Raw genomic sequence first — 25,554 nt, 5'->3', positions numbered from 1 at the left:
AACTAGTTCTCATTTTGAAACCCATACACTGCTCTAAAACCGGACACTCCTACCCTATCTTGAAACCATAACAACGTTCTGAAGCCCTAAAACAGTTCTGAAAGGCCACTTTGAAACCCTCAACCTACTTTGAAACCCTGACACAACAGCCAAACTGTGTTTTAATAACCCTAACCCTCGCTCTAGACCCAAATTTGACAGTCTAATCCTGTCTTGAAACCTTACTTTGAAGTGCCAATTCTGGCATGGAACTCAAATTCAAAACCTTAACGCAGCCATGAAACCTTAACCCTGTCTCTGAATCCCAACTTGAAACCGCAATCATGGATCAAACGCCTATTTTGCAACCCTTTTGGCACATGTGCTCTCACATGTTCTTTCTGTGACTTCCATCTTTCTCTGTGATATTGTCGCGCTCCAGATGAAAAATCCTTATTGCTTTTAAACGATCCAGCCTGATAATCTGCATCCATGGAAATTGGGCACACATCATCTGCAGCCTGTCACTGATCGTTAGCGCACGTCACGCACAAATCAAAGGGGAACATTGCTCCTCTCGTCCTGTTTTGCAAAATCATTTTACGTCACATCTGCTCCCCGTCCTCATCGTACTCACATTCAACGTGAGGAAGAGGAGGATGAGGATCTGGCGCGAGGTAAGAACGTCAAAGGTTGTCGGCGCGTCGCCTGAGTCATGGCTCTGCACGCGACTTTTATGTCTTCCGCCGGTCTGGCTCTTTTCATCCTGCCGGAGGCGATTCGCAAAAGCTTCCGCAGTTGAAATGTGACTTGCTGTTGGCTGTTTCGTCTTTTTGGAGAGCGTGACACCATCCAGGCGCAGTGCTGGAGTGCCTCCAGATGCTTCAATTGACTGTACGTTTGTGATTTTTCAAAGGATGAGGATCTTGTCTTCTAATGTCAGTGAGAAAAAACAATCAACTTAACGACAGTCTGCTAAAATGAGGCAAATGTCCGGTTGTCTCCGAGGTGCAGTACAAGCGAAAATACACGCAATGATTGGCAGGCAGCAGTCTTGATGTCTTGGCTCACGTGCTTGTTGAAAACCAAGATCCAAACCCTAACCTGATAGCCTATCCTGGTTGCTAACCCTAAACCAGACTTGAACCCCCAATTTTCAACCCTAACCCAGAAAGAAAACCCCAATCTGAAACCCTGAACCATGACTCGGGCCCTTCATTTGACGACCTTGTTTGAGACCCTATTTCAATCCTAGTTTAAGATAAGAAGATAAGAAAACCTTTATTAGTCTCGCAATGGAGAAATTCCCAATTCACAGCAGCAAAGTTATGAAAGGAAGAAGTAGAATAACAAAATATAGGAGCTGCTGGAAAGGCAGCCACTCACGCGGCGCCATTTTGAAGTCAAAATAACAAAAATAACACAACACAACACATAGGACACAGACAGTCGTGCAATCTTCACCAATTTTCTGCATACACTTTGTTGTCTGAAGCGGTTATAGATGAAAGAGGAGAGGATCAAAGTGTCCTTTCACCAGTGGATCATAGACGTCATGCTGAAAATGTGCACACGTCTGCTACAAGCTAAGTTTTGAAAGCAAACACGAAGCTGTAGCGTCCATTGACGAAAATAGATTCGTTCACTTCTCCTGTCCCACGTAATCCGCTTCAAATTCCAAGCCGCGACTCCCAGTTCCAAATCCGCATCGGCGCTCCGCGCTAACGCTCCTTTCTTCTCATCGTCGGCTCCTCAAGACTTACATCCATCCAGCCGCAGACCGTTCAACAGCACCGATCTCTCCGCTGAACAAAGCGGGGCTGTGAAAAATGCTGCCCATTACAGGCGCAAGACACAAGCGCCCCGGGACTGTCCAGCAACGACAGTCAAATGGCGCCGACATTCCTCCCAGGCAAAAACAGTGCTGGTATACCCATGCTGCCGAGAAGGCGCAACCACCAAGCACAGAGTCTCCTCCTTGATGAATGTCGTGGCCAAAAAATGCTGAAAAAAGTCCACATCAGGTCCACACAACGTAACAACAAACACAAAGTGACAAAACAAACACAAAAACAACAAAAAAAGCAAGGCTCATGAGAGCACTTGCTGACGGCTGCCTACTCGGGCGCCATCTTGACTTCAAAGCTAATACCCCAAATATGTCTTGAAACCATACTTTGAAGCAGTAACTCCAAACTTCATTAAAAACCCTAATTTGAAACCCTGACTGGAAAGCTTAACCCCATTTTAAAGATCCCTCTTTGAAAGCCTCACCCTGGATTGAAATCCCACTGTGAAATCTCTTGTTGAAATCGTTGCCCACTTAGATGGGGTGCCTGCGGTGTGTGAGTAGTGTGCTTGTGAAAACAAGCGTGTGTGTGTGTGTGTGTGTGTGTGTGTGTGTGTCGTCATGGAGGAGATTCTTGCGCGTTTGAGTCAACAGCAGCTGTGCCCTCTGAAGAAGAGGAGCTGTCCAAAGAGCTTTTCACACCAAAGAAAAGGAACGTCGCTCAGGTGCTCAATGGAGGCAGCCACCATGACGGACTCGCACGCACGCTCTCTCTCTCACTCACACGTACACACACACACACACACCCGGAAGAATGACCTGAAAAGACACATCAAGTAAACCATGTATCTTGTGCATACACACACACACACCTGGCTGCGGTTGGACTCAATCTTTCACTGGGCTAAAAAGCTACCAATAAAATTAGTGCATGCTATGTAGTGCTGCATGCAAATAGAAGCAGCAAAACAAAAACAACTAAAAAGCGGAGGCTTGCACCGCCACAGACTGTTTCCCTCCTCTTGGGTCTGCCTTGCATGCTACAACCCACCGCCTATGGAAAATGCGAAGCTGGCAGAGGAAAGAATTTTATTCTGACACAGAGACGTGACAAAAGCCTCCTAAGCTCACAGTCTTGTCTTCCTCAACCTTAACACACGCACACACACACACACACACGCATACACACACAGATACAAACGTGACAAAATTGTTGCTACCCCTCTCTTAAAGAAACAAAACCCCACAGCGGTCACAGAAATAACTCGAATCTGACAATAGTAATGAATACAAATGTAATGAAAATCAGACCTTGCTTTTGAAATTGTAGTTCAAACGAATTAGCTTGCAAAAGAAACTCATGAAACAGGCCTGAACAAAATGATGCTACCCGTAATAATATTTTGTTGCACAACCTTTTGAGGCCATCACTGCAATCAAAGGCCTTTTGTAACTTTGAATGGACCGTGTGTTTCAGCTCCTTCCACAGATGTTCAACAGCATTTAGATCAAGGCTCATAGTTTTAGAAGGCAACTTCAGAATAGTCCATGTTTTTAAACTGTGTGTTTTCATTGTTTTGGGTCATTAGCCTGTTGCAAAACACACGACCTGCAACTGGCGATCAAACTTTCTGACACTGGGAAGCACATTTCTCTCTAGAATACCTTGATAGGCTGTGCCAGATGTAGCAAAACAGTCCCAGAACATAACAGTGCCTCCTCCATGCTGCACAGTTGGCATCGGGTTCTTTTCTTGCTGTGCTTCCTATTTGCGCCTGTGAAAATAGAGCTAAAGTCCCTTGCCAGAAAGTTCCACCGATGTGGACCTTGACCTTGGAGTTCACCCTGACTTTCTGTCATGGTGGATCTGTTTGTGACCAACAGGTGGCACTGTAGGAGTCCTCCTACAGTGGCACACCCGTTGGTCATTATGTAATTAGTATGTTCTGTTAAAAGGACTCCCTGCCCAACCACTCAGGGTAGGCTCGTTGCTTGTGCTTGTGCTTACTGTCATGGGTTTTTATTTGTTACGTTGGTTTCTTTTTGGTTTCAGGACTTGATTTAGTTTTCTCTTTTATTAATACATTTTGTTAAGTCCACCCTGCTCCTCTCTCCTTTTTGGGGACCTCCACCACCACTTTCATGTCACTTTCATTGAAGGTTTTTGGGGGGTCTTTTGTTACTATTTGTGTTGTACGTCGCTTCAATTTGTCATCAATTTATCTCCTTAGTGTTGAGATTGGCTACATTCCCGTTGATCTTAAATTTCTTGAGAGATGCAACTGTAGTCACAGGAACATCAAGCTTCTTGGAGATGTTCTAGTAGCTTCTAGATTTAATATGCTAATTTATAATTTCCTTTCAAGTCTCCTGAGACAATTCTCCCATCCGATTCCTGTGGTCCATGTTTAGTTGGGTGCACACCTTGTCATCGAACAGCACAGTAACTACTGGTCGCTCTTAAAATAGGCCACTAGACTGATGACAAGTTTTTAGATACCTGTGATGTTAATTGCGGGATACACGTTGGTTGAACATGTCCATTCATCCGTCCATTTTCTAATTCGCTTCTCCTCACGAGCTTCGCAGGCATGTTGGAACCTGTCCCAGCTGTGATCGAACATGTCCCTATGGTCATATTATTTTGAATCATTTCTCAGTGTACCATCATTGTTGCCCAGGCCTCTTTCATGATTAAAAAAAATAGTAATAATAATTCTGTTGAAACACAATCAAAAGCAATTGGTTAATTTCCATGAAATGTTTATCATTAGTTTAGTCAAATTCACGTTATTACTGTGACCACTGTTTTTGTTTCATCATCAGACGGCTACCAACAATTTTGTTCATGTGTGCACACAAACACACGCACGCACGCACGCACACACTCTGACTTGATATGAACAAGAATGTAAACGGTGATAGTGTGTGTGATAAGGATGCGCGTGAGTGTGTGTGTGTGTGTGTTTCTGTGTGACAGGAAAAATAATTTCTCAGCAGCCACGCTGACATCACTCAAGTATGCGTCAGACACTTGGAGAGTGGGCCCCTCGAAAGACAACAGTCCGCCTGCTTGAGTTAATGTGTGTGTGTGTGTGTACGCACATTAGAGAGAGGGCCTACGGAAGTGCATATGTGTGTGTTCAATCCTCACCTGTTCCTCTTTGACTTGTCAACCTCCTTCATTCACCTATTTTCCACTTGAAAGCACAACGGTTTGTGTCCAGGGTTGTGCGTGTGTGTGTGTGTGTGTGTGCGTGTGTGTGTGTGTGTGTGTGTGTGTGTCCGTCCGTCTGTCTTCTGGACACTCTTCAAAAGAAGCAGATGTGATTGTAAGCATCAAATTTTATCCCCAGTTAGGGTTGAAAACCCAAGGTCTGCTTTCATGATTGATATGTGTGTGTGTGTGTGTGTGTGTGTGCGCGCACGTGTGTGTGTGTGTGTGTGTGTGTGTGTGTATCGATAGTGCCTCGATGGGATCACCACCTTATCGTGGTGAGGCACTTTGCGCGTCTCCATGACCCCTAGAGCTATGTCGGCAGGAGTCCCGCACTCCTGGCAGGGTCACCCAAGCCGAACAGGTCGAAGGGTAGAGGCCAGACAAAGAGTGATCCCAAACCGGCACCTGGGGGCAGGCACAGGCGGAGTCCAACAGACCGGACTACCGGCAGCCCCCTGCAACTCTTGCCAGGAGAAGGTCGTCATGGGTACCCTCACGCCACCGGAAACCACCTGGCAGGAGTGAAGATGGTGGGAGTGAGGACTGCGCGCCCACACCCTCACCTTAATCCGAACCTCTGCGCAAGCTTCTTGCCCCAACCCCACACCCAATCCCCCACCCTGCATCCCCCTAATCCCCCAAAGTCCTGTGGCGATGTGGAATGGCGGTGGGCACAGGCCAAGGATGTGGCTGGGAGTGCCTAGCCAAACCATGCACACAGGCGGCAATGGAGTGATGGTCGTTGACACTGCGGGATGGAGCAGCGCATCTCTTCGGCAGCTTCCATTGTGACTGAGCAGCTCCACACTGCTCACCCCTGAGATGGGGAGGGACCTAGAAAAAATGGTCTAAAAATTGTCTGCTCTCCACACTCCGGACGGTAAACCGCAATCGTCGGAGCATCCCCCTTGCGGTCGAAAGGATAATAAACGAAATAGAAAAAATCTATGCATAGCTTCGTGGAACGTCCGCACACTGCTGGACCTGGCTGAAACTCCTGACAGGCCCCACCGGAGGACAGCACTTGTGGCCACAGAGCTCGCGAGGTATAACATCGATATCGCAGCTCTCAGCGAGACCAGGATACATGGAGAGGACTCCCTGACAGAAGTTGGTGCAGGGTATACCTTCTTCTGGAAAGGGGTCCCTGAAGGCACTCGTCGAAACCATGGAGTTGGCTTTGCTGTGAAGTCCCAACTGCTGAAGCGCATCCCAGAATCCCCCACCGGCATCAATGAAAGGCTGATGACATGGCGCATTCCCCTGGCAAAGGGACGCTTCGCCACACTCATCAGTGCCTACGCACCTACTCTGAATGCCGAGCAGAATATAAAGGAGGATTTCTACAGAACTCTGGACACCATCCTGCAGCAAACACCGGCTATGGACAAGCTCATAGTCATGGGAGATTTCAATGCTAGGGTGGGCACGGAACACCTGGTATGGAGTAAAGTTATTGGCCAGCATGGAGTGGGAAAAATGAACAACAACGGCCTTCGGCTCCTCTCTCTCTGTGCAGAACATCAGTTGGTCATCACTAACACCATTTTCCAAATGAAGAACAGGTTTAAGACCACCTGGCAGCATCCCCGCTCCAAACACTGGCATCTCCTGGACTATGTGATTGTCCGTCAAAAGGACATACGGGATGTCCTCATCACCCGTGTCATGCGCGGAGCTGAGTGTTGGACTGACCATCTCATGGTCAGATCCAAACTCCTCATGAGCATTCAACCCCGTCATACAAGGACAGCTCCCAACAAAAGGCTCAACTGTGCAGCATTGAACAACCCCACCACCAGAGCCAACCTCCGGCGACTCCTTGCTGAAAACCTTGACAAGATCCCGGAGGAATCAAGTGACTGGCCAGCTCTGCACCAGGCTATCCAGAGCACAGCTTCGGAGGTGCTTGGCCAGTCAAGGAGACGCCACCAGGATTGGTTTGACTGCAACTCAACCGAGATACATACACTTCTGAAAGCAAAGCATGAGGCCCATAAAGCTCTCCTGTCCTGCCCTACATCTCTCACCCGTAAAGCCACCTTTTCTGCAGTTAGAACAGTGACCCAGCGAGCACTCCGTATCATGGAGGACACCTGGTGGGTGCAGAAGGCAAATGAGATCCAAAATCTGGCAGACTGTAACAACACCCAGGGCTTCTACAATGCCATCAAAGCACTGTATGGTCCCAAGAAGCGGGCAATTGCTCCAGTCCGATCAGCTGATGGCTCTGCACTCCTCAAGGACCACCATGAGATCCTTGCCCGTTGGGCAAACCACTTTGAACATCTTCTCAACCATACCAACCCTGTCAATCCACACATTCTGGACAATCTTCCAGACCTGCCAACAATCATGAGCCTCGACGCCCCACCATCCTATTCTGAAACCCAGCAAGCCATTGCGGGCCTAAAGAACAACAAAAGCGCTGGACCCGATGGCATCCCTGCAGAGGTTTTCAAACACGGAGGTTATCTCCTCACGCGCCGACTGCACCTCCTGATTCAAAACATCTGGGAACATGGGACCGTCCCGCAGGATTGGAAGGATGCTAACATCGTTGTTATCTATAAGCAGAAAGGGGACAGAGCAGCCTGTGGGAATAGCCGAGGAATCTCTCTCCTCTCCACCGCAGGAAAGATCTTGGCCAAAATCATGCTCAGCAGGCTAGTCGAGCACATCTCAGAAGGTGTGCTTCCAGAAACCCAGTGTGGCTACCGGAAGACTAGATCCACCACTGACATGATCTTTGTTTTAAGACAGCTAATGGAGAAAAGCAGAGAACATCAAAAGGACCTGTACATAGCCTTCATCGATCTCAGCAAAGCCTTTGACACCATTAACCGTGAGTTGCTCTGGAAACATCTCTCCAAACTTGGGGTCCCACCCAAGTTTCTCAGCATCCTCCAGCAGCTGCATGATGGGATGCAAGCCAGAGTGCTCATCGGAGGACTCCAGTCAGAGCTCTTCAAGGTGAAAGTCGGGGTGAAGCAGGGCTGTGTCTTGGCTCCAGTGCTTTTTAACATCCTCCTCTCTGCCACCACGTGCCTCTTCCACCGTGGCATGGGACATGAAGACGGTGTCCATATGGAATACCGCCTAGACGGAAGCCTCTTCAACATCAGACGGCTCCAGGCTCACACAAAGACAAAAATCTGTCAGATCTGTGAGCTTCAGTATGCTGATGACTGCACTATATTAGCTCACAGTTCAAACTCTATGCAGCACGCCCTCGACACCATTTCCAATCTGTACCAATCCTTTGGTCTTCAGATCAACATTAAAAAAACTGAGGTCATGTTCCAACTCGCTACCCCAACCTCCACATCCCCCAGCTTTCACATTAATGGCACTCCACTAAACGTAGTGGACCATTTCACCTACCTTGGCTCCACTTTATCTTCAAACTGTTCCCTTGACACTGAAGTCCACACCCGTATTAATAAAGCATCATCATCCTTTGGTCGCCTACGCAGCAGGGTCTTTGAAAACCGAAACCTGAAGACCTGTACCAAGATTGCTGTGTACAACGCAGTGTGTCTCTCCACTCTGCTCTACGGGTCAGAGTCATGGACTCCATATCGCCGGCACATTACTACCTTGGAAGCCTTCCACATCCGCTGCCTGCAAAAGATCCTTGGCCTGTCCTGGGAAGATCGAATTCCCCATACAGACATCCTCGAAAGCACCAATTCCATCTGCATGGAAGCGGCCGTGGCGAAAAAACATCTTCGGTGGATTGGACACACCATTCGCATGCCAGACAACCGCCTGCCCCGCCAGGTCCTCTATGGCCAACTGAGAGGTGCAAAGCGTTCTGCTGGGCGCCAAAAGCGGCGCCTCAAGGACTACAGCAGGGACCTCCTAAAGCGAGCCAACATCAACCCCACGCAGCTTGAAACACTTGCACTCAACAGACCAACCTGGCAGATCACTTGTGCTACTGCAATCTCTGAAATACACAAAATTAACCAAGCCAGACGAACCGAGAAACGCATTCAACGACACCAGCGGGCAGCTGGTACCCCCCTGGTATCCGGTTTCCCTTGCTCCATCTGTGGTCGAGTCTGCGGCTCAAGAATCGGTCTCTATGCCCACGAGAAGTGGCACCAGCGACAGAGTTGCTGACCCCCCCCCCCCCCCCACCCCCACACCCATCCTCCCCTCCCTTGGAGCAAGTGTCATCATCAGACATGATGGACAGCTAGAAGTGAAAGAAGTGTATCGATATAAGAAGATAGCTTTCAGAGCCTTCGGTATATTCTGATAAATTTATGAGTCAAATAAAACACAATCACAAAACTAGTATTGTTAAGGGTGTAGACTACAGTGCCACGTGGAGGAGACGACGCATCTTGCAGGTCTCAAATGAAGTACGATTCACCAATCCGTTTATTGTGTATGTTGTGCCATGCTGTGCTGCGGAGGCTGTTGGCGAACAAGCTAGTTGCCTGCCGCCACATCGAAAAAGGTTCAATTGAGGCGCAGCACATTGTGAGAGGAAGAGTGATTTCAGAGTGCCAACTATGAGACATTGAGGTGGAGTTTTGCAAACACATGGAAGAGAAAATTAGTTAGTATTTGCATTTGTGGGTGAACAGCCACACATTTGGTGAATTTATCTCCTGAGTATTGTGCCAACTCTTTCCAATGGGCTGTCAAGATTGCTTCCTGCTCAGCCTGAAGAACACGTTGAACCAGTATTAATGGAGTTTTGGCTCAAGGATGAGCCGAAACTCCGCCAGATCCTACCATATCATTAGAATTGGATTAGCCTATTCGCTTGTTTTAGCTGCTGCTCACCTCCTTCTCCTTCTATAAATAAAGATAAGGCTGTCCGTCCAAACAGTCCAAAACAGCGCAAAAAGGCACCAAGCATCTTTCTGTTCAGTTACTTGGCAACCAGTGCCAAAAATGGGAAAGTAACGTTATGCGTCAGTCCCCAATTTGCAACTGTGCAAACCAAGTATAGTGTGTGAACCTTTAACCTTCAACTCACTTACTTTGCAAAAGAAACTGAAGTCATGAAAACAGTGTAATGACTGTTGTGAAATTGTAAAGTATGCAGAACTCTTTTTATCCGATTGCATAATATACTGCAATAATTGTCCCACAGTAATGTTCTTGACATCATTTAAAAAAGGTATTGCCATTCAGACAAACTGTTCTGGAAGTGAATTTCTATAGGTTGATAGCTCTGCCATGTAAAATTAGACATCAGACATTCATTTGTTTGACTTGACCGGCAACCAGTTCAGTGTGTATCCCACCTCTTGCCTGAAGTCAGCTGGCATAGGGTACAGCACTCCTTGTTTGTATAACGAATGAATGTTTGTTTATTTTATCATGAGGTAGACTTTGTTTTTTTTTATACTGCACTCATTTGATATTTACACCTTATTTTAAAGTACTAAATGATATAAGATTGAACACTGATGCAGGTAAAGTGTCGGTGCTAGTCTTGATCTCACTGCAGCAATGGATACAATTGATCATAGATGTATATTGGTGAACAGATTGGAAATTTGGGAGGGATTAAATGGAACAGTCCTAACACCATTCAGGTCCTACTCGTAGGAAAGGAATTACTTTTTGACCATTTAAAACAGGGGTGCCCAAAACTTTTGGACCGAAGATCGAATTTTCGATCAACTAACTTCCCGCGATGGCCCCGTTAGCGCGCACGCACATACACACGCACACCATGATGAGCAAGGGTCAGTCCTTGGACCCCTTTTGTTCAGTCTGTGTGGCTGTCATGTATTTTTTAATAGTGGGTGTACTAAATATTTTTTCCTCACCTTTCTAAAGTTTATTATTTATGTGTTTTAAAAAAGTAATTATGTGTATGTACATTGTGCTGAGTGATTTTCAACAACAAATATCACACTCTTTCCGAAAACAAGCCCTGATTTAACTTTCATCAAAGTTCTCATCTGAACTATGAGGCTCATTAAAAAGTCTTCTGCACATTTAGCATATCAACCACAAAGTGGACAGTAAACACTCGACATGCTTTGAGTGTCAGAGCATAAATGTCTTCATCCAAAGACAAATATCTGTGCTGTGAAATCATTTGGTCCATGTCACGTCTTGCCCACACTGGGGGATTACGCTAACATACTCCCAACTCATAGTGTGACCAAGTGTGAAATCTGGATCACATTAAGGAGAGACAAGTTTCTCTCTGTCACACTTGACTGGAAGGAGGGATATCTGTGTGTGTGTGTGTGTGTGTGTGTGCGTCCGTGTGTGTGTGTGTGCGCGTCCGTGTGTGTGTGTGCGCGCGCACGCACACGCTGTGGGAACACGGCGCTCAATAATTCCGACTGACAAGAGAATAGTTTTCTTTAGTTCTCTAAAGTGGGCCCGGCTCATTTGTACAGCCTGGAGCCATGCAGAGGTGACGTGCGTGTGTGTGTGTGTGTGCGCGCGTGTGTGTGGAGCATAGTCAGAGAGCGAGAGTGACAGGGCTTTTGTGTGAGAGGATCTACCATAGTTTTAGGAGGTTGGGAGAAAAAGAAAACAAGGGGAAAAGCACCGACCCTATTCAGACAAAAGTATCGCGACACACTTCTCAACAGATTCATCAATCAATCAGATATTGAAAGTGGGTCCTTAGTTGTTGATTGTTCTTCTAATCAATACTTGCTTTAATGGCATAATTGAATGAATTTTGTGTCGAAGAACAAACCAATGGAATGAACTAGAATGGACACTCCCCATAAACGCACACTGATAGTTTATATAGTCTTCTCACATTTTTCTCAGACTTCACTTCACCCGATGGAGTGTATCATGATACATTTGTCTGTATGTTGGCCAGTTCGTCTAAAAGTGCCAGCTGGTCGACGCCAGTTGGTTTGCTCGTTTTTCCCATTTGCTCACACCTGTTCACTTCCTAGAGAAAGACCGACAATGCATGGGATCCAAAACTTTCATCAATATGTTGTCCCGTTCTAACAAAAGTTGCTATCTTCTTCAAGGCATGCTGATTAGTTTACTTGTTTTTTGATGGGCCACACCTGTTATCAGCTTGAAATCCTTTACACCTAAGGCAGAACTCCAAATTTGTTTCCCTTTTCACTTTCTAAGGGCAGAATGACCACATATCACATGTCATGATCTCCAGCTTTATATGTGCGTAGACAGGAGTGTATTGTAAATAAATGAGCCTTGCTGTGCCTTGGGGGAGTCACTCCTTGCTAAGTGGACCTTAAAATACAGGAAACGGAACACGCAGGAGGAGGATCGGCCTGCTGACTCTCCACAATAGTCTTAATTTAGCTTCTCACGCACCCACACAGCAGCAATATGGCATGCACAGACCTGGAACACACATGCACACACACAGTCACACCTGAGCCTCCTTCAATAGATGCCATTCAGTAGGCTGACAAGCGAGGACAATGGAAGAAATGGGGGACGTGTCTGAGCACATGAATCTGCTGCCGCCATCATCTTTTCCTTCCTGCCCTGACTTTGGGTGATATCAACTTTCTATTTCGACACTTTTACTCTTTGCCGCCACTTGTACAACTGAGGTCATACACGCACACACACACAAACACAGAGTTGTGGGGCCTCCTTTGATGTGTCGGAGCCGTAAACTGCATTTATTGTTCATGTAATCCCAGTTTATATGCGTGAATAGAACAGGTGCAGGTGCTTTCCCTTTCTTCGAGAAAGTGGAAAAAGTCATCATAAGCACCCAGTTGGATATGCATGCACCTGGTTTTAGATGGGAGGCTTCACCCGGAAGGGCTGGGAAGACTGGAAAATGGGCGAATTCCAAGTGGGCGCGTGTCCAAAGGACACGTTGGGCGTCATCGGCGTTCTCGGGCAGTGTCTAGGAGGCCACAGAGTCACGGTGAAATTGAACAGAAAACCCGGATGGTTTCCCAGCAAATAAACACACATAAATAAAATACTTAACTCAAAAATTGTAGATTTCTGATGTCATGACAACTAATCAAAGGCAATACGAGCGCCAGCGCATCTGCAACGCTATGAAGCGTAACAGTGGTGACATTTGATTTTAATTTAATCCCACATGAAACATAATCATAAAGTGGATATTGGTGACAATAGTAATAATTCTGACACACGGACGGTGCATTTGTGACGCATCATGGATGTAACGCCATCTTTAGCATCAAATTACGACATCGAGGAGGCACCGTCTCATTTCTCCTAAACATTTCCACTCTTCCCTCCTTGATGGAATTTCTTGTGAAAGTGTAAAGGGAGAAGCCATGATCTAGGAATGTGCAATTAGAGGAATGAGATGAGCCCATAGTCAATGCTGTCCACTCGAAGCAACCCCGCTGCATATTTCTGTCAGTCGTCAGCAAAACAGGAGCCCGTCAGTGCCAAACTGACAAGGTCCGTCGGTGCTGACATGGTTAGTGACGATTTCCGATTGATTGAAAAACCACTTCCGTTGATGCTTGGTCCGTCAGTGACATACTGACGGTCCTTCATTCAGTACTGATGGAATCCCCAACTCTGAGTAATAAAAAAGTGAGACGGAAGGACTCACCTGACTTTGGCCGAATATCTAGAGTGGTTGGCTTTTTGGCTGGACTTCCTTTGAGGAATTGCGCCTGCAACAAAACACAGAGCATATATAGTAGCATGTATCATAACAGAATGTATAGCAGAAATTCAAAATATGTTTGTGAAACACTGCAGTCAACTTGTAAAATGAATCAGGTAGCTGAGTGACGATTCACTCGTTAAATGTGAAACTGTCCACCCTGTCATTATTCGTCCTGTCAGAAAGCTCACATATCTTGCTGTTTGGATGTAGTGGGGCCTTGAGATGAAGAGACTTTCAAGTTTTTTTGAGGTACAGGCCGTTATTCAGCAGAGCTTTTGCTTTAACTTGTGAGCGAAAACTTATACATAAGCATCAGAGTGGGATTTCATCAAAACAGAGGCTTCAAGGTGTCTAATTGCATTTCAAGATTCAGTTTCTTTTCAAGATAAACATAAAACAAAGATAATTCTATGTAAAAGAAACAATACTCAATGTCATATATTCTTTATCCTCTACAAAACCCACCAATATCAGAGCATCTTTGAACAGACTATAGGGCCTTTGTGGACTCTCAACTCCTCCTTTCCTATCCTTAAACAAGAGAGATGAAGTGTGTGGAGGATAGGCTCATTCGAATTCTACAAATGTTTTGGAAAGGTGCTTGGATGTGAGCCCGCTTTAGCAAAGGTTATTCTTGACCAAACTTCACGAAAGGATACTACCCACAATTCTGTGCTGTATGTGTATGTGTAACATACAGCACATTTGACAATAAAGTTGTATTCAATTCAATTCTTTACAGCCGCAAAATTTAAAGCAGCAGCACACCGATGTACTTTACAGACTATCTTAAGACACTCAAATTTCACAGTCATGACTTGAATAATTAAAAAAACATCATTTAAAAAAAATAGTGATACAACTTTTTCTTGTTGTCACAAATGGATAGTCAATGGAATCTTTTCTCAACCCAATCACGTAATCCAACAAAGGTGAAGGAAAGGTAGCATGAAGGTTCAGAGATTGGACTTTCCAAAGAGGCCCCAGGCTAAACCTTTAAAAGACATACCTGGGAAGCCATAACTGTGACTTTAAGCACAGTGGAACAGGAACAGTACTTACCCATGTGTCTGTCATGTGGAGGACTACTCAGTGACAACCTGGGGACACTTGAACGCTGATACACACACACACACACACACACACACACACACACACACACGCACGCACACACACACAGTGATAGAAATGTTAGCATGTCTCTTCAAGTCCGAGCAGTTTAAATGTGAATAAGCACTTACTTTTTGGAAAAAATTCACGTTGTCAAAACTGTTGAACATGAGAAACAATGTCAAGAACAAGAATAATTGCACACACACACACACACACACACACACACACACACACACACACACACCACCACCACCTCGCATTTAGAGGGCTTTCGGCCAAAAGATGATTCTGTGTCTTTACTAACTACTTCATCTGAGGACATTTTTGGGTTTAAACTTAAGGACATTGCGAAGCTGAAATCAGGACAAACAGTAAATAAATAAACTATGGTATTGGCCTCAGAGCCAGGCCTGCAGTAAAAAGTGCTGACTGACATAATATCTGCCAATGAGTCACGGGTGAAATTTTTGCTCAGGCGCGAGAATCTAAAAGTCGCGTAGGATAAAATAACATTTGCACTGTTAAAACGCCGGCATCCAATGGAGGTCTGAGTCGATGAGGTCCGAGAAACCCAATAGGGATTGGTGACTGAAGCCAAGCAAAGCTGCGCTTGTTCAAGTGTGTGTGTGTGTGTGTGTGTGTGTGTGTGTGTGTGTGTGTGTGTGTGTATTGATATGCAGGGCAGAGCAAAGATCTACAGTGGCTAAAGCTAACCTAAGACGCCAGGTGAAGCGAGGATTTTGAGTGTGTGTGTGTGTATGTGTGTGAGCATGCACACTGTCAAAAACTGGGTTCATGGCCCTCACATGTTGCTGGCTGAGGAATGTCTGGAGAATGGCATGGGAGAGCTAAACGGGAACTGCAGGACTGAAGCAAAGAAGGAATAGTGAGACACACACACACGCACACACACACAAAAGGAAAAATGCCTCCTAGCGACTTAAAAGACATTTGTATTATTTGGATAATTACAACAATTATCATTAAGACCTGCCATCTTTGTGACTAAAACTCCATGCGGGTGGTCATTGCAATGTAATCTTTGCCTGGTTGCTTTTGGGAGTTTTGGACATGACTGTGATTTAGTGGTGAGCACGTCTGCCTCACAGTAAGGAGGTCTGAATTCAAATCTCCATTGTTCCCAGGAACTCCGTACATTGTCCTTAGCTGTGAATGTGAGTGTGAATGGCTTTTTGTCAAGACGTGGGTTGCGATTCACTGGCGACCAATATACTGCGATATGCAGGATCATAAACATCTGGAGGTAGGCTGACCATATGGTTCCAGCTATTTTAGCCAACAATTTTTTTGTTGTTGTAGTGGACATCACTAACAGTTTGTCTACCTTGTTTTTCATGCAAGCTTTGGGAGCTGTGGCTCATCTGGGACATCGATGATGACTTTAAACTGGAGGGATTGCACAGAATAAACAAACATATTAGTTTAAATACTTGTTCTTCAAGAAGAAAAAAAACCCCAACGATTGCTCTCAGGTCAGACAATTAACATCAATACTGGAGTCACAAAGTTCCCTGTGACATTAGGCTTGGATGCCAGCTTCCACAATAAAAGCCATGAAACAAATTGTACCACTCAGTTCTTGATTTTGTTTCTGATTGCAACGAAACAGAAGTCGACAGGATGATCCTCATGGCGTTCCAGAGGGAGACAAAGCAGGAAGATGCTTGTCGAGATTGCGATGGTGGCGCACAAAGACCACACTGTAAGGCGCTTGCCATGTGTGCAAGGTCAAGACCAAACCGTTCCATAAAAGCACTTATTCATTCAAAATGATGCTATTCATCAAAACTGGGTGACGACATTCGTAAAAACAATCGTGGGGGATTTCATTCAACTTTTCTGGAAATACTGTACATTCTTTAACCTGCATGTTGTGTTACAGGTCAAATTGACTTGAAGTCAAGTATAAATACTGATGAATATACTACACTAACAATGGAGGTAAACAATATTTATGGGTATTTTGTTCTCGTTCCTGACCCTTTTGAATATCCCAAGAAAAAAAAAACGGGTCAATTTGACCTCGGTACATTACAGCTGTGCCTGGCAATTGAATGTATTAGGAGGTTTAAACAATGCCAAAAATGATCAAACAGGCTTTCAAACAAGTTATTTAAATGTGAAAAGAAGTCGTGTTGTAATGCAGGTCAAATTGACCCTATGCATATGTTTGTTATTGATTTTAATACGCACAGTGGCCCAAGAAGTGTAATCAACTACAAATATTGACATAAACGGAGAGTAATTGAGTCATAAAGAATGGTGGGATATTTTGTTGGTCAGGCAGCACAGAGGTCAGCTGGTTAGCACGTCCGCCTCAGTCCAGAGGTTATACAATTGAATTCAATTCAACTTGATTTGTACAGCACCTTATCATAAGCACTGTTAAAAATTAGACTTATGACTGAGCACAGGAAACCAAAGTGAGGACACACCATCTCTAGGTGGCCGGGGGCATCCACACCAGGAGCCAAGCCCAGCCTCTAGTCGCAGGGACTCCACCACAGGAGTGTTCACCCAGGGTGACCTAAAATCCTCTGGGTTCGGCCTTCCTGTGTGGAGTTTGCATGTTCTCCGCCGTGCCTGCGTAGGTTTTCAACAGGTACTTCAGTTTCCTCCCACATTCCAAAACATGCATGGTAGGTTGATTGAATGCTCTCATTTGTCCCTATGTGTGATTGTGAGTGCAAATGGTTGTTTGTCTACGTGTGCCCTGCGATTGGCCGCAACCAGTTCAGGGTGTACTTACCGAAGACTCCTGGGATAGGCTCCAGCACACCCACAACCCTCATGAGGATAAAAGCAGTTCAAAGAATGGATGGATGGATGAATTATGTTGGTGAGATATCTTTTGTATGATGTAACAATCTTGCTGCTGTAGACTGTAAATTTCCCCATTGTGGGACAAATAAAGGATATCTTAATCTTAACGTTGGGTCAAATTAATTCTGGGACATTATTACCACTTTCTGAGAAACACATTTCATAGAATTTAAAAAGAACAAACAGACAAAAAAAAACTATTTTTACACGTTTGCTATATTTGTTTCTTTGGTTACACCAAGAAAATATTTCATGGGTCATTGTGACCCATGATTGTAACCCGGCTGTTTCATTCATTTCTCGGGAAAAACAAAAAGACTCCTGCTTCAGAGTGACCAATGTCTTTCAGACATTCCATTCCATTTCCGTTTTGTAACACACAAATTTAAAGCTATCAATATAAAAAGAAGAAAAGACAAGGGGAGTCTGTCCTAATTTGTGTAATATTCTTTCTTGGCAACATACGTGCTTAACAATAAATGTGGAAACAGTGAACCCAAGTGGTAGAGGAGAGAACACCCTGCCGATTGACAATAACTGAAAAAAAGTTGAAAATGGTTTTGGGCTTTTTTTTTTTGTTTTGATAACTGGACTAAAATGGAGTCCAAGTGGAAATGTTGAAATATTGTACTCCCTCCATAATTATCAGGATAAAGATGCCACAAATACCTTTGAAGTGAATATTCCAGTTTAGCGATGTAGGCGCTCCGTTCATTCAGCTTCCTGTGACAGAGAGAAAAGAAAAATTCCCCTCCTTGTGATAGCATCAGTAGATTTGACTCACTTGGACATCTCCTGCATTTCCTGCTTCATCTTGAGCCAGCCCTCCTCCACTTTCTCATTCTGTTTTGTTCAAGAATTAAAACAAAATGGGGATGAAGGCCTGTAAAGTGGTTTCAGGGTGGGCAAAAGAAGATATCTCACTCTTTTCTGGTAGTATGCCATCAATCTTTGACCATGTTTGGCCTGGAACATTAGAACCTGAAGAGAATAAGCAGAGACAATTAGCAGAACAAAACACATACCATTAACATTGGGGTCACCTAATTGACTGCGTAGGGCTGCTTAATGTCTGCACAGTACAGAATAGTGTTATGATGGCGACATTTTGTATTTACATTATTTCCATGGGGAAAACCCTATTTAGAGATTACAATGTGTCACAGAAGACGATGGTTGTTTGTTGACATTAGAGGTTCCAATGTACATTTAAATGTAAAATATGAATACAGTCTGAACTCATAAATAAATAATACAAAATACTGTAGATGCAAAGCAAAAAATGAATGAACAAACTTTTCTGATCTCTGACAAATGTTTGTTTGCCACGATGTTGATGTCGGAGAACAGCTCCTTCACTTCTGGGCGACTCTGGACAAACAAACAAAAAAAAAAGTCAAAAATGTTCCATTTACAGGTGTCATTTTGCAGTCAAATGTTACACTTAGATAATGTACTCACTTGGTCAGTGAGAGGAAACACTTTACATTTGTCATTGCAGATCAAACACTTGCCTTGTTTACCTGAAGGAGATGTAAAAAAAAAACTATGAAAATGACATGGGAAACAAATTGTGGCCAAAATTGGGATAATATGTTGCAATAATTCAGGCAAGGCAAGGAAAGGGAGCTTTATTTATAGAGTGCAATTCATACACAAGGTAACTCAATGTGCTTCTGATACTGTCTACAAAAGTACAAGAGTTAAAGGCATTTAAAAGCAAAGTAAAGATATTTTTAAATATCTTACTAAAATAACATACAGTGCCAGAACAAGATTTTTTAAAAAAGCTTTGAAAGACCTTCAACATAGCTATGATGGGGGGAGGGTTTTTAATCTGGATTTAAAACCATTTATACTCGGTGATGACTTGACTTCTTTTGCCATCTTATTCCATCTTTATTGTTAAGAAAATGGTTGACTTTAATTGAAATGCTGTCATTTGGGGACATTGCTGAACACAGCTGTGTGTCATCTGCATACCATGATAGCCCACATTGGTATTCTGAAGTATATGACCCAAGGTTTGCATATACAGACTGAACAAAATGTTTTGCTAGTACTGATCCATGAAGGACCCTACACATCATGGCCATTGGATCAGATTCAAAACTTTCTTTGGCCACAAAACAACTCATTTCCTCCAAGTAGGCCCTGACCTGACTGTCAAAGTCCTACCCCAGTTTCCAAAAGTATATTACCGGTATGATCTACTGTATCATGCAGCACTTGGGTCCAATAAGACTCGGACTGACACCATCCCAAAAGGTAGTTGGTGTTCGATCTTACATCATTTACTATGTTCATAAGAGCTGATTGTGTCGTGTGATGAGGTCAGAAACCTGTTGGAATGTAGGTGCAACATGTGCACAAAATGCTAGTTTGTGGCCACAAAATACAAAATCGTGGGCACAGTTTGTGCCATTGATACCGTGTGCATTAAATACAAAACTAAAGATTAATGTCAGTCTCATGAACAACACGAATTATCAAATGAAGCTCACTTTCACTTGGATTTATAAACAGCCCTCGTCTTGCTCGATTTGCAGGCCAAACTGCCTTGGATAGATTCATGATACATTTGCACTTTTTGCGCAGATACAGCGTTCTGTGCACAATTTATATCAACTGGACATGTCTCGGGCTCTGTACACGTGAGCTGCATCAAAAAACACTGATGCTCACTTTTAATATACGCTGTCATTGAGGTATTCATGAAACGAGATGGTAAAGATTCCTGTTTATTGATTACTTTTAGAGTTGAAAATCCAGCTCTTTGTAATATAAGAACACGTCCAACAGATGTCTCTGTTTCCCCAAACGTTGACCGACAAAAACACAGATTGAGGGCCTAAGCATGCCCTCCTCCTAACACAAACGTTCTCTAACACTTCACAGAAATGTTTGTTACATACTGTACCTTTGTGGTAGCAAACACTGCACACGACGTGGCCGCACGTGGTGAGGGCCATTCTGCGCTCCGATGAGGGCGGAAGAAAGCAGGCGTTGCAGAAGACCCAGTTCGACATGTTTGGAGGGTTTCCTGATGTCGAGACGACAGAAAGTTAGCATGCTTGTTGACGGCTAACGTCACCCACCGACGAGACTGAGCCAGTTAACGTCTCTGGGAGCAGTTTAAGATAATATTAAGTTGAATCTTCCCTTTCAACTTTTTAAACGAGTAAGGAATTATCAATAAATTTAGATTTACCCGATAACTAGTGTCAGCGCTTGTGGTGGTTATCCTGGTGCTTTTTTAAAATTATTTTAACTAAATCTTAGCGAGGGCTAAATTGGGTCTCCGCCGAAAATAAGACATCCCGAGGGTCGCATTCTCGCTATTTTAACCCTCACACGAATGAAGTGCGCTATAAATTATTTATTAAATCAATATTTGATACTGGATTGCGAATTCGGGCGGCCCTCCGCAACGCAGTCAAACGGTTAGCTGTTAGCAGGCTGTCCGTCAACTGCATACATTCGGTGTCCATCTACTTTAGCATTTTTTAAAATGATTATTATTCTTTAAGCAGGCGGCCCGGTAGTCGAGTGGTTAGCACGTCGGCTCCACAGTGCAGAGGTTCCGGGTTCGATTCCAGCTCCGGCCTCCCTGTGTGGAGTTTGCATGTTTTCTCCGGGTGCTCCGGTTTCCTCCCACATTCCAAAAACATGCATGTCAGGCTGATTGGACGCTCTAAATTGTCCCTAGGTGTGAGTGTGGGCGTGGATGGTTGTTCGTCTCTGTGTCCCCCGCCTACTGCCCGGAGATGGCTGGGATAGGCTCCAGCACCCCCCGCGACCCTAGTGAGGATCAAGCGGTTCGGAAAATGGATGGATGGATATTCTTTAAGCCCAACACAAGTAGAGCCAGACATTTATCAAAATTAGTTGGTAAAAATAGTTGGTCGTGGGCAGTTTATACACTTGTCTTTTTTTTTAAATCATAATGTACACAATTTGACTTCAATTATGGTGCATCTGTAAAATTATTTCTGATGGTAGTACAGTATACATGCATATTTTGTCTGCATGTGTACCTGTCAACCCATCAAATGTGAAATTACACAAGTAAATCTTCAGATATCTGCCTACTACTGTAATGAATTTCTGTCTGAGCAGGGCTAATATACATAACTGCCCCACACCTCGTTTCTCAGCGAGTGATTTGGAAACCTTGGCCAGGATGGGAAAACTTCTAGAGCAAAAGAACCACTTCTACATTAATATGGCAAAAGTCAAAAGGTAAGCATAGCTGCAGTTTTACCACAGATAGGCACAAGCAAACAGTCTTAATTGCATTAGCTTTTGAAAATAATGTTATAACAATGTTAAACAAAGTTGTTGATGTGAGTATGGAGGTGTTTTTGTTTGGTGATGTCACGGGCTACACCACTACACTGATTGACATGTTTATTTTTGTAGTTTGGTGATGAAATGCTGCCTCACAAGTGATAATACAACTGTCAATGAGAGTTCTAAATCCAAAACAAATCATCATGGCCTTAATGTACTAGAACTAAATGACCACAAGTGATGTTCCCATGATTGGCAGGTGGTGATCAGACGAGCTTCTTGGTGATAAAGAAATCTTTGAGCCGCTTCATCTGCCAGAAACCGACCGAAAGCAGGAGGAAGGTCTGCACCATGGCCCACCACAGCACGGTACTGTGTGTGTCCTCACTGATCTGCCGGAAGGCCTCCTCCTTTTCCTGTTGGCAACAACAACATCTTACATTATCAACTACTTTGTAATGTTAAATAGAAGATTGGGACATATGTATTTATTTATTTCTATCGTTAAAATGTTTCCCAACTCGTCTGCACTGCCGGCAGAACAACACGGCTATGAGCAGAGAGGAATTACTTTACAAAAGCAGTGTTGCCAACTACCAATTTGGTCAATATATTTTGTGTCTTTTCCAATCATTGTAAGTGACATTTTTATTGTTTTTAAGTGATTTACGACTTTCATTCCTGCTAAGAAGTAAAAGAGCAAAATACATATGACAATGTTTTCAAAATAGCAAAGAAAAGAGACTGGTCAAACGCAATCCCAGGCAGTGGCACTGAACATTGGTCAAGATCACGACATCACTGCGATTTATAATGTTCAGTTTTTGAACAAGTCGCTGATGGTGTAGTGGTGCGCTCGCCGGACTCGTGTGTGGGCAGCGTGGGCTCGGTTCCCACTCAGCGAAGGTGTGGATGTGGGTGTGAATGGTCTTTTGTCTCTACATGTGCCCTGTGACTGACTGACGACCAGCTCAGGGTATAGTCTGCCTTCTGCCCGAAGTCAGCTAGGATAGGTTTCCGAGGCCCTTTTCCGGATAAGCGGTGTTGATAATAAATTGATTGAATGGTACATTTAAAATGATCATCTATTCAGGGTGTCTCTTTGTGCAAAAAAAAAAAACAACCAAAAAAACAAAACTTGTAAAGACTAAAATATGCTTTTTTTTGTGGAAATTTCAGGCAGAAAAGAATGCTGGGTAAAACAAACAGTTTCAAAGCTTGTCTGGTATTTAGGAAAAATAAAGCATATCCCATCAGAGGAATAAAACAACAAAAGGCAAAACTTGTTTTGAATCAAATTGTCTTTTTACCTTTATTATAAGCAAGGGGATTAATTCCTGTAAAACAGTAAAATAAGTCTTTTTGTTTTTTGAAAAATCTGAAATTTTATTTTAAGGCCATATCACCCAGTCCTACCCGCTGGTAATCCTGCTGCTTGGTGATATACACCATCTGATCAATGAGATGTTGCAGGCCGTATTCCAGGATCTTCAGGTTGTCCTTGGTTCCGTCGGCTTTCGGATTCATCACATGCTCACCGATCTGAACATCCAAATGTAACTTCTGCCAAACAGAAGAAGAATCTCGATTATTAAAAAGTAAATAAATACAAACGAAGCCTGATATGTGTTTGCAGGTCTTACCAGACGTTCTCCAGCAAAGACGGAGAAACTAGTGGAGTTGGTTTGGAAGCAGAGGTAGTGCTGACCAGACGCGTGCGCCGTGAAGGTGAATTTTGCAAAGATGCCGTAGCGCTTGCTCATCAAAATCTAATGTTATGAGGAGTGAAAGCAGAAATACTGACACATTTGAATTGTTCTATAATACTTTTCATGAGTGTTGTCACAATACCAAAAGTTTGACTTAGATACCTGTACAATGCCTGTATTTACAATACCTTGATACAGACACTGAAAGGATACGATGAGAAAAACTGAAAAACAAGACCTTGCTGATAACCTCTGACAGATGAACAACTTCAATAAATTTGTATTTGTATTAATTGAGAAAATTAGAAGCATACTCATTGAATACTTCTGATAAAAATTGGAAACATTTTTAAACAATTGAACAAAAAACACTTTTTTTAACACATATTTTTTAACAGTACTGAACATTTTATATATACCTGTATTCAATACTGTATGTAAGTCTTGGGCCAGCAAATAATTGGTTTTAGCACCGTTATGATCATATATAGTTACAAGGATCGAAACAACTTTTTTTCTTGAGGAGAAATTTTGTTAATCAACAACTTCATTTCAGGAGCAATTGACTTAATTTGAAGAGCAATTGTTGCCGCTTAATCCCGGGGACCTGAAGCAAGGGTTTTATTAAACAATAAAAATATGACAATATGACGGGGAGGTCGAATGTTGGGCTGCAGCTTTCAAATATTTTAGTACTTGAGTGTCGTACAGAAAATTCTACTCAATTTGGATAAACTATATTTTTACTTAATACATTTCATTTAATATTTACAGTATTTCCATTATCAGCCACGCATAATATTATGTAACATTTTTGTTTTGTGGTTTGACAATTACTTTTTCACATATATTTACTTGTGTTGTCTTTATGAGGAATTGAAATTGCTGTGATGATCTGAAACATTTATGCTAGATTAAGAAAAAAACAATCTGAAATCAGTCATGGGGCAGCTTTTTTTTCATGTCGCTGCTTATTTATTGCAAGAACTTCCTCTAACGTACCTCATGGTTGGGGTCCCGGACCGTCACAGTAACGCCAAGGTGAGGTGAGTGCGTGGATGACTTCAAGTCCCAGGGCTGCAACAGGAAATGTCCTGAGGGGGAAAGCAATACGCTCATTTAGTCTCGTGCCATAAGTCATCGCATTTTACAAGACACATTCATTTGTTTTTCTGAGGTCGTCTGTCCATTGTTTTTGGGTCATTCATATCCTCTCTCCAGAACTCACCCGTCACCAGCATGCCCTCGGGAATCTCCTCGATGATGCATCGCTCCTCCTGCTCGCCCAGATCGAAATACATGGCGGCCGCCAACGTCAGGTAAGCCTCCAGGAAAAAGCCGGCCCATTGGAGCCTCATGCTCAGGCCTATGAAACTAATTTGGTTGGGTGGATCCAACAGAACAGGTCTGCAAATGCCAAATGGGTTTTCCAAAGTCCACAGCGTGCATACGCTGGAGGCTGCCGAGTGTGAGAAAGTCCCAGGTGCTGCTTTGTGTGAAAAGATATTGGTTAAGTGGTGTGACTGGTAAACTTGGCAGCCAATTGCAGCTTACCAAAGTTCCGTCATGATCCTGTTGTCTCCAGACAGGAAGAAAATATCCAAATGTTCACATGTAAAATCAATGATTAAACTCTCTCTATTTAATGTTGGATTTACATTGGAGGTGTAAGTGCCTAAATCCCAAGTAATGTCAATAGTCCATTTTTATGTATGGTACATGTATATTTTTTGCTATTTCCATATACTGTACATTTCATGTACATTGGGCCAAAAAACTCCAATGTTCATAATTTCATTAATATATTTGCTCACAATTATATCTTATTAGTCAGTCAACATGTATGGGTGTGGTTTTTACAAGTTATTTGAGTTTTTGGTATTTGAATAAGTGCAGTGTTTTTAAATCAATGAATATTGATTCATGTTTGTTAGTCATGATTGCAGGATCAATTGAAGCAATTGTCATTGTTATTTTTTTCCATAATCACCCAGCTCCGTGGTCA

At 43.5% G+C, this 25,554-nt stretch overlaps 2 protein-coding genes across 3 annotated transcripts; both read right to left on the bottom strand.

Annotated features, from left to right (window-relative positions):
• Nucleotides 1–12,573: 12,573 nt before the first annotated feature.
• Nucleotides 12,574–21,289, bottom strand: rnf212 (ring finger protein 212). Of its 2 annotated transcripts, XM_086105971.1 has the most exons (13): nucleotides 20,759–21,288; nucleotides 20,468–20,671; nucleotides 19,009–19,070; nucleotides 18,844–18,918; nucleotides 18,472–18,528; nucleotides 18,332–18,390; nucleotides 18,217–18,270; nucleotides 16,049–16,110; nucleotides 15,510–15,570; nucleotides 14,832–14,859; nucleotides 14,653–14,707; nucleotides 13,531–13,594; nucleotides 12,574–12,837 (listed from the first exon to the last, which is right to left on the bottom strand). In XM_086105971.1, the coding sequence occupies exons 2-13, from the start codon at nucleotides 20,574–20,576 to the stop codon at nucleotides 12,726–12,728; spliced, it is 798 nt and encodes a 265-aa protein (XP_085962097.1). In that variant the 5' UTR covers nucleotides 20,577–20,671; nucleotides 20,759–21,288; the 3' UTR covers nucleotides 12,574–12,725. The 2 variants fall into 2 exon arrangements, with proteins under 2 accessions (XP_085962097.1, XP_085962098.1); XM_086105972.1 differs by lacking the exon at nucleotides 14,832–14,859 and having other exon boundaries at nucleotides 14,653–14,699; nucleotides 20,759–21,289.
• Nucleotides 21,290–21,943: 654 nt separating this feature from the next.
• On the bottom strand, nucleotides 21,944–24,982 carry LOC147208586 (transmembrane emp24 domain-containing protein 11). The gene is made up of 5 exons (XM_086105977.1): nucleotides 24,778–24,982; nucleotides 24,552–24,643; nucleotides 23,484–23,609; nucleotides 23,257–23,403; nucleotides 21,944–22,256 (listed from the first exon to the last, which is right to left on the bottom strand). The coding sequence occupies exons 1-5, from the start codon at nucleotides 24,905–24,907 to the stop codon at nucleotides 22,107–22,109; spliced, it is 645 nt and encodes a 214-aa protein (XP_085962103.1). The 5' UTR covers nucleotides 24,908–24,982; the 3' UTR covers nucleotides 21,944–22,106.
• Between the last annotated feature and the right edge of the window lie 572 nt (nucleotides 24,983–25,554).

This window comes from Hippocampus guttulatus, chromosome 2, assembly GCF_054856545.1.
Source record: "Hippocampus guttulatus isolate MCC_2025c chromosome 2, RoL_Hgut_1.0, whole genome shotgun sequence".
In the NCBI taxonomy this organism is placed as follows: domain Eukaryota; kingdom Metazoa; phylum Chordata; class Actinopteri; order Syngnathiformes; family Syngnathidae; genus Hippocampus; species Hippocampus guttulatus.
The sequence above is the reverse complement of the archived record's forward strand: the minus strand, read 5'-3'. Positions and strand labels throughout refer to the sequence as shown.